Below are 13773 nucleotides of genomic sequence, written 5' to 3' on the forward strand. Positions count from 1 at the left end.
TTTTTTTAAGTAGTAACAAAGAGGATTGATGAGGGTAGAGTGGTAGACATGATCTTTATGGACTTTAGTAAGGAATTCAATAAGCTTCTCCATGGGAGACTGATTAGCAAGGTTAGATCTCACGTAATACAGGGAGAACTAGCCATTTGGATACAGAACTGGTTCAAAGGTAGAAGACAGAGGGTGGTGGTGGAGGGTTGTTTTTCAGACTGGAGGCCTGTGACTAGTGGAGTGCCACAAGGATTGGTGCTGCGCCCAGTACTTTTCATCATTTATATAAATGCTTTGGATGTGAGCATAAGAAGTATAGTTAGTAAGTTTGCAGATGACACCAAAATTGGAGGTGTAGTGGACAGCGAAAGAGGTTACCTCAGATCACAACAGGATCGTGACCAGATGGGCCAATAGGCTGAGTGAGAGATGGAGTTTAATTTAGATAAATATGAGATGCTGCAGTTTGGGAAAGCCAATCTTAGCAGGACCTATACATTTAATGAGGAGAAAGTGAGGTCTGCAGATGCTGGAGATCAGAGCTGGAAATGTGTTGCTGGAAAAGCGCAGCAGGTCAGGCAGCATCCAGGGAACAGGAGAATCGACGTTTCGGGCATAAGCCCTTCTTCAGGAAACTCCCTAGCACCTTACATTTAATGGTAAGGTGCTAGGGAGTGTTGCTGAACAAAGATCTTCGAGTGCATGTTCATAGCTCCTTGAAAGTGGAGTCTCAGGTAGATCGGATAGTGAAGGCAGCATTTGGATGCTTTCCTTTATTGGTCAGAGTATTTAGTGCAAGGGCTGGGAGGTTGTGTTGAGGCTGTACAGGACATTGGTTAGGCCACTTTTAGAATATTGCGTGCAGTTCAGGTATCCTTCATTTCAGAAGGATGTTGTGAAACTTAAAAGGGTTCAGAAAAGATTAAGAAGGATGTTGCCGGGGTTGGAGGATTTGAGCTATAGGGAGAGGCTGAATAGGCTGGGACTGTTTTCCCTGGAGCGTTGGAAGCTGAGGGGTGACCTTATAGCGGTGTATAAAATCATGAGGAGCATGGATCGGATAAATAGACAAGGTCTTTTTCCTGGGATGGGGGAGTCCAGAACTGGAGGGCATAGGTTTAGGGTGAGGGGGGAATGATATAAAAGGGACCTAAGGGGCAACTTTTTCATGCAGAGGTTGGTGTGTGTATGGAATGAGCTGCCAGAGGAAGTGGTGGAATCTGGTACAATTGCAACATATGAATCGGAAGTGTTTGGAGGGATATAGGCCAGGTGCTGGCAAGGGGAACTAGATTAGGTTGAGATATCTGGTCAGCATGGATGAGTTGGACCGAAGGGTCGGTTTCCATTCAGTACATCTCTATGACTCTATTAATTGGAGTATATTTACAACAAGAGGTTGGACCTTTCATGCTACCCAGCCTATATTGTACCAGTTGTTTTAACAGCTTAATGGGCTTTTCAAAAATATCTGGAGACAATAGAGCCTTATTCTCATCCAAATAGCTTTCTTATAAGAAATTTATGCCATTAATAAACGAATGAGGAACACCAAAAGTTGTTTCAAATTAATACTATAAAAGAGCATGAAGGGATATCTTCTATCAATCCCTTGAATGTTCATCTCAATATTCATCAACCTTAGCATTCATCGCACTATCTCGAGAGAGTGTAATTTAACTGGCCAACATTAGTGACAGTTTCACCTGGCATCCCAAAGGATAATAATAGATCTGTCTGACCAGATGAACAAAGTACAAAACTCTTCAGCTTTTCATCTGCTGATTTTATGTGGGAGAAACTCGCTATGTGCCATGAACTTTACCAATCCATAAATCATCAGACAGGGAATACCCAATGAAGTAATCAATGATAGGCCTGCTTGTTAACTGCCAGCATCAGCTTTTATATGCCCTTGTGTCAAAAGCAGCATGTCATTCCTTTTGAACTAACCTGTCCACGAACCTTGATGTGTATTAACTGATGATGGGATTTGGTCTTCCAGTTTTCTACCTTTTTCATCATTCACATTCCTTTCATTGTAGTTTATTTAGAAGATTCCAAAATGAGCATTGTTAGTTACGAGTTAACTTCCTATTGGTACACTTTCCAGATCAGGGGTGCTCACTGGAGCTATTCCCATTGATGAAAAATGACACAAATTTAAGATGATTGGCAGAAGAAATAAAGGTGATATAAAAAATATCTTTTACATGAGTGGTTATGATCAGGAATGAACTGCCTTGAAATGTGGCAGATTCAATTGCTGAATTATCTAATTATCAAAGATAATTAGTGAAGTACTTAAAGTAAAGCTAGTGGAATTCAAAATTGTCTCCTTGCATGTTGTAACCATTTAACGATTATATCCATGCCAATAGAAATTCATCTCAATAACCTGTCAACAAAGGACTGTACAAAGTATGTGGTGGAACTTAAGAGCACAGGAAAGACATTCAGACCATGGGAAATTAATGGATGATGTAGGTTAGTGTGTAAAGTTTATCTTGCACCATTGCTTGTCTATGTAGCAGCTGTCATGTAAATCCTCCTCAGCCTTCAACATTTCCTGTCTCAAATGGTTATGCCCATCTGTTATATTGCTTTCTTATGTTGCTGTAGTTGCATTACAACAGAAAATGTGATGGAAAATGATGAAATGGATAACAAAATAATTTATTTCTAGTATACTGTAACTGTGATTAAGATAATGAGGATGGGGAGAGTCAGGCTACAGATAAATTACAAGATTAATCTCCTTCATATTGTCATCTGCTTCCTTAATCCTATACTTCAGCTCATATTTTTATCATAGGATGTAGTATTTGGCATGAATAAGGATATAGCATCACGTAATTCTTAGAGTATAAGGGAGGCAGAGGAGTGCTAGCTCCAGAGCGGAGATTTATAAAATACCCAAAGATTTGGGTTCCATCTTCCATGAGACAAAGCATGTTCAAAGAATATCACACTCACTATGCTTCAGGATATGTGGAAACTAAAACAGGTAATTAATTTGTATTTCTTTAATAACCACAATGCTGTGGGTCTGGAGTTTCCTTCCCTAAAGGACATGAATGAATCAGATGGGTTTTTCAGTCAATTGATGGTGGTTTAATTCCAGATTTCTTTTATTGAATTCAAATTCCACTGTCTAGTGGGATTCAAACCCAGGTCCACACATCATCATCTGGGACTCTGGTGTTAACACCACTAGGCAATCACCTCCCCCTAATAATGCTATTTTATATTAAGTTCTGATGAATGTAATGATATTAATCAGTTTGTATATATTTATTCTAAGACATGGGAAAGATTTGTACTTCTTTAATATTTTTCTTGTTAGTTTTTTGGTTCAATTACAATAACTAACCTTAATTCAATTTAAAGTTTCATTGACTACACCATATTATCTGCATTTTGGGGTAGCCGTTCCTAATTTTTTAAAACTCCCTTGTATTGCACTTCACAGCTGTGTGGACTGTACAGTTCATGTTATGTCTGGTTTGCTATTTATATTAACTATGCCTTTAATCTGTTGAAGCATGACTGAACAAGTTGTGCCAGATCCATATCTTTGCCAAGAACATAGTGTCAGTTAAATCCCATTTGTCAGATCAGCAATGAGTCAGGACAAATATCTGCAAGTATGTCATAGAAAACAGATTTACTGTTCTTATTAGATATTATTTCAACCAGTCTTTATTCTGATATCTTATACACTTTGACATTATCTACAATGCAAAAATACAGAAAGCACAAAGATACAGAAATAGGATATACGATGTGAAATTTTTTGCAGATTTCCTCTGTGATATCACAAAGCAAAGTGATGAACAATCTTTTTTAGAGATTGAATCTAACAACAGAAGGAAACTACATGACAGGCATTTTTAAAAAAAACCATTGTTTAGGCTGGTTTAATATCAAAAACCTGTGTTTTACTAGTTTGCAAAATCAAAGTTTTCCTATAACGCTTTTTTAAACACAGAAAAATACTTCTGTTAGAAGATTTTACCTGAAAATAACATTTCAAATTAAGCACTAAAAATGCAAAATTTCTATTTTTACTACTTTAATTCACAACCAAATGTGTTACTCGCACTACAGCGATCTAATGGAAATGTCCTTTGGCCTAGTTCTCGTTCAGATCGCAGTTGTCTAAGGTGTTGTTTCATTTCCTTGGTAACATGATATATTCTTCCTTCCACATCTGGGACAGGGGCAACTACAATTTTTTCATCAGCTTTCTTCTCAAAGTCTAAAGAAAAATAATTATAACTAAATCATAAGCCAAATAGAGCTAATTGAGAAACAACAATTGCCTGTTTTTTTTTCCTGTTAGCCAGCAACTTACAAACAAAATTGCAACATCTTTGAAATATGCATATTGAGAAAGCAATTTCATCAATGGCACACAGCTGAGAAGTTTAATTTTCTCCTAATTGCCTCAGGTTAAATGTTGATTTTTATTCATTTATGAAATGTGGGCATGACTAGGTAGGCTAGCATTAATGACCTATTTCAAAGGGCATTTAAGAGTCAACCACGTTGCTGTGAATAAGCAGTCACACGTAGCCCAGACCAGACAAGAAAGCAGATTTCTTAAAATGCCGTAGTGAACTAGATGGGTTCTTAATGACAATCGATGGTATTCACATGGTTGCCATTTAGCTAGCTTTCAATTCCAGATTTTATTGAATTCAAATTTCATCATGTGCCAAGGTCAAAGTCGAATCCATTTCCCTAGAACATTAGCCCAGCTTTTGGATTACTAGATCAGTGACATTATACCAATTACCACGACTACTATTCTGCCAAGCAAGAATGTATGTAGATTATGAAAAATACAGTACATTTAAAGGAAATAACTTTGATTCATTAAAGCTCAAGTAATATGAAAGAAGAAAATCATCCGCAGTTGGACTTTGCAATTTTATATTCATTTTGTTAATCCAAATGTCTATATTTATGTGGATGGAAATTAAAGTTGCAGTTTTTCAATTTCAATCTACTATATCACTTTGATAAAAGTACAGATGTACAATTACAGATGCAATCATTTTCTCAAGATAAAGTGAATCATTTAATGTCAATTGCATCGTCAGAAATTATAATCCTGAATACTACATTTCTATACTGCAAACAAGTGCAGTTCAGGCTTCACTACAGTTCTATCATACAAATATATTTATTTTAAAATTTCTGAAAGCTTTTTGGAAAATCTCTTCTCATTATAGATAGTTAACAGGGTATTTGAGAGTGTGGTCAAATTTCAAATTCAAATCGTTCAAGGGTTTTCACTGGTTACTCAGTCAAGAGCATAAAATTTATCAAAGTATTTTATTTTTATTTTTATTTATTTTACATAAGCATTTTAAATACAATAGTGGAAGCACATCTGACATGATTTAGTAATAATATTGTCAATAAATAGGTGAAAGAAAAGCTAACAGATTAAAGAGCAACATCAGTGTAGCGGAGTGAACTTTTTTTCAGAGACATGGAACAAACATGATAAAACTTAATATCCTGTGTTTGGTTTGATTCACTTTGTGGCTATTAATGAAATCTAATATATAGGACTTTTCTAAGAAACAGTTAGGTTTTGTTTTACAGAGGCCTCTACTACCTCTAGAGTTGTATAGTATCAAAGTCTATCACATTGGTCCCTATAAGATACATTGAGGAAAACAAAATCAGTTGTAGCATCTTAAAGATTATTATCTTTAACTAGCTCAAATAAATTTACCTGTTATTGATGCAGCTTGGGAGACTTTGATTAAACTCATCCGATGTCCGGATTTACATTTCTTGAGTCCCTGGAGAATTTTTACTGATTCAAAATGGTTAATGACAACAGTGGAGAGACTGGGAGCCGTTTCTGTATCAACCAGCCATTGACAATTACGAAACATCACATATCCATCTTTCCCCTGCAGGAAAGCAATTTTTTTTCCATTGTAAAGGTGTCATTAAAAGACTATAAAATCTATGGGGAGGGTGAACTGTCCATGTATGTACTTAAGCCAGCAGATAGCATTGCGACAGAACTTTGCATGACAAGTGGGAAACATTGGGCCATACTTAACAGTCCCAGATGGAACCTTTTAGTTTAACCCATTTCTTCTTTAAAAACTGTAGTTTCCTCAGAATCACTGAATTCAACAGAGAATATTTCAATTTACCATTGTTCTGAATTTAATATTTTTGTTTGGTTTAAAATACAAATAATTTAAATTAAGTACACTTTTCTCACACATTAGGCAAGAATTCTTACAAAGTGAGCGTGCAAGGAAGTGTTAATATTAAGTCAAAAATTGCACGTTGGATACAATATGGGAAATGGAAAAAGTGCAAAACTAGAAGTCAAAGAATGCAAATCAGAATAGTGCAAGTAAAGAGACTGTGAAAGTATCAGTAAAAGAAATTTTCAGACAAAATCCAGCCCCCAACATCCTCTGTCTCCAGAAGGATCATTTGGGCTAAAAACAGTTGAGTTGTGACGTCCTTGTACTACAAATAACTCATGTTTGACCTGTAGATCAGATTGCTTGTCACTTACTGTTCTTATCATTTCAAAATGAACTCTACTCACATGTAGCTCACTTCATAAAGCTGAATGGTAAACCTGTCAAAATGAGCTAATCCCTCTCCAGCTTTAATGGAAATGGTAATGATTGTATTTAATTTAGAGCATATTTGGGATTTAGTGAAGGTTGGGATAGTGTTCTCACTACTCACCTGCCCAATTCCTGCCTTAGTATTGCACCTTTGGATACTGGATTTGAAGCTGGGATGTCATTTTGAAATCAAATCCTACTAAAATAGTTCACTAGGATTACCCCTTCACCCAGTGTTGATATCTCCTTCCGATTTTTCCCATCCCAGTGGTCTTCCACTCCTTCTCTGCCCCTTACGTAACTTCTTTCATTTCCCTTAACTATAGCCTTACCTTTCTCCTGTTCTTCACCAGTTCCAACCCTTCCATTCCCTTGCTGATGCCTTCTCATGTTTTCAATTATTCTTCTTAATTATTTGCTACCCTCTCACCCTGCTTAGCCTGAACAATATAATTAGACTTGCTTTTCTGTCTGCGATGCAAAATTTCAATTTAGATTTTATTGTCAAGTATACTCAAGTAAATGAAAATGAAAAGTGTGTAATGTTACCACACACGGTACTATCTTAGGTACAAAGGTACTTAGATACAAAGCAATAAAAGAAACAAAATTTAAAAAGTCATGCATTACCTTCAAGGTGAAAAATAAATAAATAATATGCAAGTTAACATTAAAGTCCTTCTTAATATAAACAGGAAAAATAAAGAAATAAAGTTAAAAGGTTCAACAGCCTTTGATGAGTCCTCCACTTCGATCACTTTGGGAGACCTTAACTGTCTATTCGCGCCACTGAGACCAGGGGACGTTCCTCACCGCTGCTGCTGAAGCTGCCACCTCCCCGATCTCTTCTTGCTACTTCTGGAACATGGCCAGGCAGGATCAACTGGCATGCGGCGGTACTGCCACCGGCTGCTGAGACCGGACAGAGACGCCACTACGGGACGTCGAGAGACTGAGCCGAGATACTGCTATGTGCTGGTGAGACATCACCACTGGCTTGGCCAAGAGGACGCCTTGTTGGGTCCTTAGAGGCCAGGGGTGAAGAGAAGAAACACCAAGAGAAAAAAAAAACAAAAGGACAGAGCGGACAAGCTCCAGCTGAAGTGTCCTACTCTGGCACCATCTTGGTCAAATGTTTAGTCAATCAGTTGGAACCCAAAAAGTTTGGGTTTATCATACACATCTTACAATTATATTAAGAAAGTAAACAGGTCATTTCTGCTAGGGATAAAAAAAAAAATCAGAAAATTATAGATCTATCAGACTTACACAAGTAGTAGAAAAATCTATCATAAAGGACATGATAAATTGACACTTGCACAAGAGTGATCAGAAATAGCGTTTAACAAATTAGTTGCTTTTTTTTAATGTTACTAATGAAGTTAATAAAAGGGAGTCAAAATACATTTGAATTTTCAGAAGGCTTTTGATAAAATCCCCCACAAGAGCTGGTTAATTTAAGCACACAAGATAGAAGATAATGTAAGGCATAGATTAAGGATTGGCTAACAGACAGAAAACAGAGAAGCAATAAATGGCTCATTCTCATGTTGACAGTCTGCATAGTGAGTTACTATAAGGATCAATACTTGGGCTCCGGCTGTTCACAGTACATGTTAGTAACTTGGACATGCAGCTCAAACATAATATTTCCAAATTTACAAATTATACAAAGCTTTGTTGTGAAGCTAATGTAAAATGTTTTTTACAAGGATTTAGACAGACTTATGATCGAGTGAGAACATGGCAGATGAAATATAATGTGGAAAAATGTGATGTTATCAACTTTGGCAATAAGAACGAATATACATAAAGTTTCTTATAGTGATAGGTTGACAAGTGTAAATGTGCAAAGGGACTTGGATGTCCTTATCAATAAGTCATTGAGGGATAACTTTGAGGCATACATAGTAGGCGGTTATTAAAACTAATGGAATGCTCTTCGTAATTGCAAGGGGATTGGAGTACAGGAGCAATAAAGTTTTGCTTCAATTGTGTAGGACCCTGGTTAGATTGCACTGGAATACTGTGTGTTTTGGTCTTCTAATCTCTGGAAAGATATTATTGCCATAGAGGGAGTGCAGTGAAAGTTAACCAGATTTGTTCTCAGAATTGTGGGACTGTCCTATGAAGACTGAGAAAACTGTATGAGTTTTGAAGAATGTTGTCATTGAAACCTACAAAATAATTAACAGCATCTGTCCCACTTATCATTTTAAGATGTCCCCCCCCCCCCCCCCGGTCTGCGAGTAGCTAATATTGTTCCTTTGTTGAAGAAGGGAAATAGAGTTAATCCAGGAAACGACAGACCAGTGAGTTTCACATCAGTGGTTTGGAAGCTATTGGAAAGAAATTCATAGGGATAGGATTTACGCGCATTTGGAAAAGTATGGCCTAATTAAGGACAGTCAGCATGGCTTTGTGCGGGATATGTCATATCTTACTAACCTGATGAAAGTTTTCGAGGAGGTGACGAAGGTGTTCAATAAGGGTAGAGCAGTGGATGTTGCCTACATAAATTTTAGTCAGGCTGTTGACAAGGTCTCTCATGATGGGCTTATCCAGAAGATTAAGATGCATGGGATCCATGGTAACTTGCCACTTGGATTCAGAATTGGCTTGCCCATAGATGGCAGAGGGTAGTGGTGTAAGGCTGTTTTTCAGGCTGGGTGTTCCGCAGGAATCTGTACTGGGACCTCTGCTGTTTGTTTTTGGGCATGTCAGAAAGGCAAGGTCACGGTGATCATGGGGGGACTTCAACATGCAAATGGACTGGGTGAATAAATGTTGCCAGTGGATCCACAAAAAGGGAATTCATGGAATGCTTACAGGATGGCCATTTGGAACAACTTGTGATGGAGCCCACAAGGAAGCAGGCTATTCTGGACTTAGTGCTATGTAATGAGCCATACTTTATAAAAGATCTTAAAGTAAGTGAACACTTTGGAGGCAGCGACCATAATCTGGTAGAGTTCAGTCTGCAGTTTGAAACAGAGAAGGCAAAATCAGATGTAACAGTGTCACAGTTAAATAAAGGTAATTACAGGGGCATGAGAGAGGAACTGATGAAAATCGACTGGAAGCAGAGCCTAGTGGGGAAGACAGTAGAGCAACAATGGCAGGAGTTTCTGGGTGTAATTGAGGACACAATACAGAGGTTCATCCCAAACAAAAAGATTATCAGGGCGGAGGGGGGAATTAGACAGCCATGGCTGACAAAGGAAGTCAGGAAACGTTTCAAAGAAAAAGAGCACTGGGAAATCAGAAGATTAGGAAGACTACAATAACAAACAGAGGCTAACAGAGAAAAATAAGGAAGGAGAGGATCAAATATGAAGGTAAGCTAGCCAATAATTAGAAATGATAGTAAAAGTACCTTTCAATACATAAGAGACAAGCAAGAGACAAAAGTAGAAATTGGGCCACTCCAAATTGATGCAGGAAGGCTCGTGATGGGAGATAAGGAAATAGCTGAATAAAGACTGTGTGTCAGTCTTCATAGTGGAAGACATGAGTAATATCCCAACAATTAACAAGAGTCAAGGGGCATAGTTGAGTATGGGAGCCATTACAAAAGAGAAAGTGCTAGAAAAGCTAAAAGATCTAAAAATTGATCAATCTCTTGGTCCGGATGGGCTACGTCCTAGAGTTCTGAGGGAGGTGGCTGAAGAAATAGCGGAGGTGCTGTTGTAATCTTTCAAAAGTCCCAGATGATTAGAAAATCGCTGTTGTAACCCCCTTGTTCAAATTCCTGATGAAGGGCTTTTGTCCGAAACGTCGATTTTACTGCTCCTCGGATTCTGCAAGAACTGCTGTGCTTTTCCAGCACCACTCTAATCTAGACTCTGGTTTCCAGCATCTGCAGTCATTGTTTTTACCAAGAATGGATCAAGACAAAAGATGGAAAATTATAAACCAATTAGCCTAACCTTGTTTGTAGGTACAATTCTAGAATCTATCGTTAAGGATGAGATTTCTAAATTCTTGGAAGTGCAAAGTCAGATTATTTTTTGGATTAGAACAAGTCAGCATGGATTTAGTAAGGGGAGATTGTGCCTGACAAACCTGTTAGAATTCTTTGAAGAGGTAACAAGTAGGTTTGACCAGGGAAACCCAGTGGATGTTATCTACCTAGATTTCTAAAAAGCCTTTGATAAGGTGCCTCATGGGAGGCTGCTGAGTAAGGTGAAGGCCCATGGTGTTCAAGGTGAGCTACTGGTATGGATTGAGGATTGGCTGTGTGAAAGAAGGTAGAGTTGGGATAAAGGTTCTTTTTTGGATGGCAGCTAGTGACAAGTGGTGTACCGCAGAGTTCAGTGTTGAGGCTGCAGCTGTTCACTTTATATATTAATGTTCTGGATGAGAGGACTGCGGGCATTCTGGCGAAGTTAGACGATGATACAAAGTTAGGTGGACAGGCAGGTAGTTCTGAGGAGGTGGGGAAGCTGCAGAAAGATTTAGACAGTTTAGGAGAGTGGCTGAGGAGATTCAACTGAGCAAATGTGACGCCTTGTATTTTGGAAAAAAAATACAGGCATGGGCTATTTTCTAAATTGTGAGAAAATTCATAAAGCCAAAGTACAACGGATCTGGGAGTGCTAGTCCAGGATTCTCTAAAGGTTGACTTGCAGGTTGAGTCTGTGGTTAAGAAAGCAAATGTAATGTCGTCATTTATCTCAAGAGGGTTGGATGGTAAAAGCAGCGACGTGCTACTGACACTTTATAAAGCTCTAGTTACGCCCCATTTAGAATATTGTGTCCAATTCTGGGCCCTACACCTCAGTAAGTGTACACTGACACTGGAGCATGTCCAGCGGAGATTCACACAAATGATCCCTGGAATGGTAGGCCTAATGGTAGGCCATATGATGAATGGCTGAGGATCCTGGGATTGTATTCATTGGAGTTTAGAAGGTTGAGAAGAGATCTAATAGAAACTTACAAGATAATGCACGGATTAGAAAGGGTGGACACTGGGAATTTGTTTCCGTTAAGTGGGGAGACTAGGACCCGTGGGCACAGCCTTAGAAATTAGAAGGGGTCAATTTAGAATGGGAATGTGATGACATTTCTTCAGCCAGAGACTAATGGGCCTATGGAATTCATTGCCATGGAGTGCAATGGAGGCCGGGATGCTAAATGTCTTCAAGGCAGATTCTTGATCTTGAAACGAATTAAAGGCTACAGGGAGAATGTGGGTGAGTGGCGTTGAAATGCGCATCAGCCATGATTGATTGCAGAGTGGATTCAATGGGCCAAATGGCCTTAGTTCCGCTCCTGTGTCTTACAGAGTTATCACCGATCAGAAACACAACTGGGATCACTACATAAACACAGTGGCTACAACAGCAGGTCAGTGATGAGGAATACAGTGACAAATGCCTCACCACCTGACTCCCCAAAGCCTGTCCACCATCTCCAAGGTACGTCGGAATGTGATGGAATATTCCCAACTTGCTTGGACAAGTGCACCCCAAGACGCTTGGCATCATCCAGAACAAAGCAGCCTGCTTGACTGGCACCACATCCACTCCCCCCACCACAGACACTAGTAGCAGCATTGCACTGCAGAAATTCATCAAAGATCCTTCAAAACTTCCATCAAGGGCAGCAGGTACATGGGAACATCAACACCTTCAAGTTCCCCTCCAAGTCACTTACCATTCCTTCACCGTCACTAGGTCACAATCCTGAAATTCCCTCCCTAATGGTATTGTGGGTCAACCTCAGCAATGGAATGCCGCAGTTCAAGAAGGCAGCTTACCACCACCTTCTCAAGGGCAACTAGGGATGGGCAATGAATGCTGGCCCAACCAGTGATGCCCACATCCCACAGAATTAATAAATAAAAAAAAAGATTCTTTGAAATGCAGCTGAAATTGGGTGTCCCAGCATACGAATCACAAAAGGTTAATGTGCTGGTACAACAGATATTTAGGAAAGCCCATAATAATATCATTGTTTGGTGTGAGGTGAATCAAATACAAAGTTGGGTTATGCTTAAGTCAAATGAGGTGCCTTGATGTGAGAACACATCTGGAGTATTTGTGCACAATATTGTTCTTTTTTAAAGTGTAATGATGCTGCTCCTTTAACAAGGTTATGTTGTCCTTGGTATTTTTTTTCCCCCCAAGAGTCATAGAGATGTACAACATGGAAACAAGCCCTTCGGTCCAACTCGTGCATGACTACCAGATATCCCAACCTAATCTAGTCCCATTTGCCAGCACTTGGCCCACATCTATCTAAACCCTTTCTATTCATATACGCATTGAGATGCTTTTTAAATGTTGCAATTGTACCAGCCTCCACCACTTCCTCTGGCAGCTCATTCCATACACTCACCACCCTCTGCATGAAAAAGTTGCCCCTTAGGTACCCTTTATATCTTTCTCCTCTTACCCTAAACCCATGCCTGCTAGTTCTGGACCCCCCCAACACCACCACCCCAAGGTCTATTTACCCTATCCATGCCCCTCATGATTTTATAAACCTCTATAAAAGGTCACCCCTCAGCCTCAGACGCTCCAGGGAAAATAGCCCTAGCCTATACAGCCTCTCCCTGTAGCTCAAATCCTCCAAACCTGGCAACATCCTTGTAAATCTTTTCTGAACTCAAGTTCAATCCTTCCAATAAGAAGGAGACCAGAATTGCACGCAATATTCCAAAAGTGGCCTAACCAACGTCCTGTACAGCCACAATATGACCTCCCAACTCCTATACTCAAACTTTGACCAATAAAGGAAAGCATACCAAACACCTTCTTCACTATCCTATCTACCTGCAACTCCACTTTCAAGGAGCTATGAACCTGAACTCCAAGGTCTTCATTCAGCAACACTCTCTAGGATCTTACCATTAAGGTATCTAGTTCCTACTCTGATTTGCTTTTCCAAAATGCAGCACCTCGCACTGATGTAAATTAAACTTTAAATCTGCCACTCCTCAGCCCGTTGGCCCGTCTGATCAAGATCCTGTTGTAATCTGAGGTAACCTTTTTCACTATCCACTACACCTCCAATTTTGGTGTCATCTGCAAACTTACTTTATCTCCTCTGTTCACATCCAAATCATTAATATAAATGACAAAAGGTAGTGGTCCCAGCATCGATCCTTTTGGCACTCCAATGGTCACAGGCCTCCAGTCTGAAAAACAAC

The 13773-nt window shown here is 39.2% G+C and overlaps 1 protein-coding gene across 1 annotated transcript in view; it reads right to left on the reverse strand.

The window, feature by feature from the left end:
- Positions 1-3473: 3473 nt before the first annotated feature.
- Positions 3474-13773, reverse strand: part of LOC122554964 (NAD 5'-nucleotidase-like) — an 82369-nt gene continuing 72069 nt past the window's right edge. The window contains exons 7-8 of the mRNA XM_043700436.1: positions 5744-5927; positions 3474-4252 (exon numbers count right to left, since the gene is read on the reverse strand). Coding sequence (XP_043556371.1) covers positions 4062-4252; positions 5744-5927 — 375 coding nt within the window. The 3' untranslated portion in view covers positions 3474-4061. The remainder of the gene's footprint in view (positions 4253-5743; positions 5928-13773) is intronic.

This window comes from Chiloscyllium plagiosum, chromosome 1 (assembly GCF_004010195.1).
Source record: "Chiloscyllium plagiosum isolate BGI_BamShark_2017 chromosome 1, ASM401019v2, whole genome shotgun sequence".
NCBI lineage: Eukaryota > Metazoa > Chordata > Chondrichthyes > Orectolobiformes > Hemiscylliidae > Chiloscyllium > Chiloscyllium plagiosum.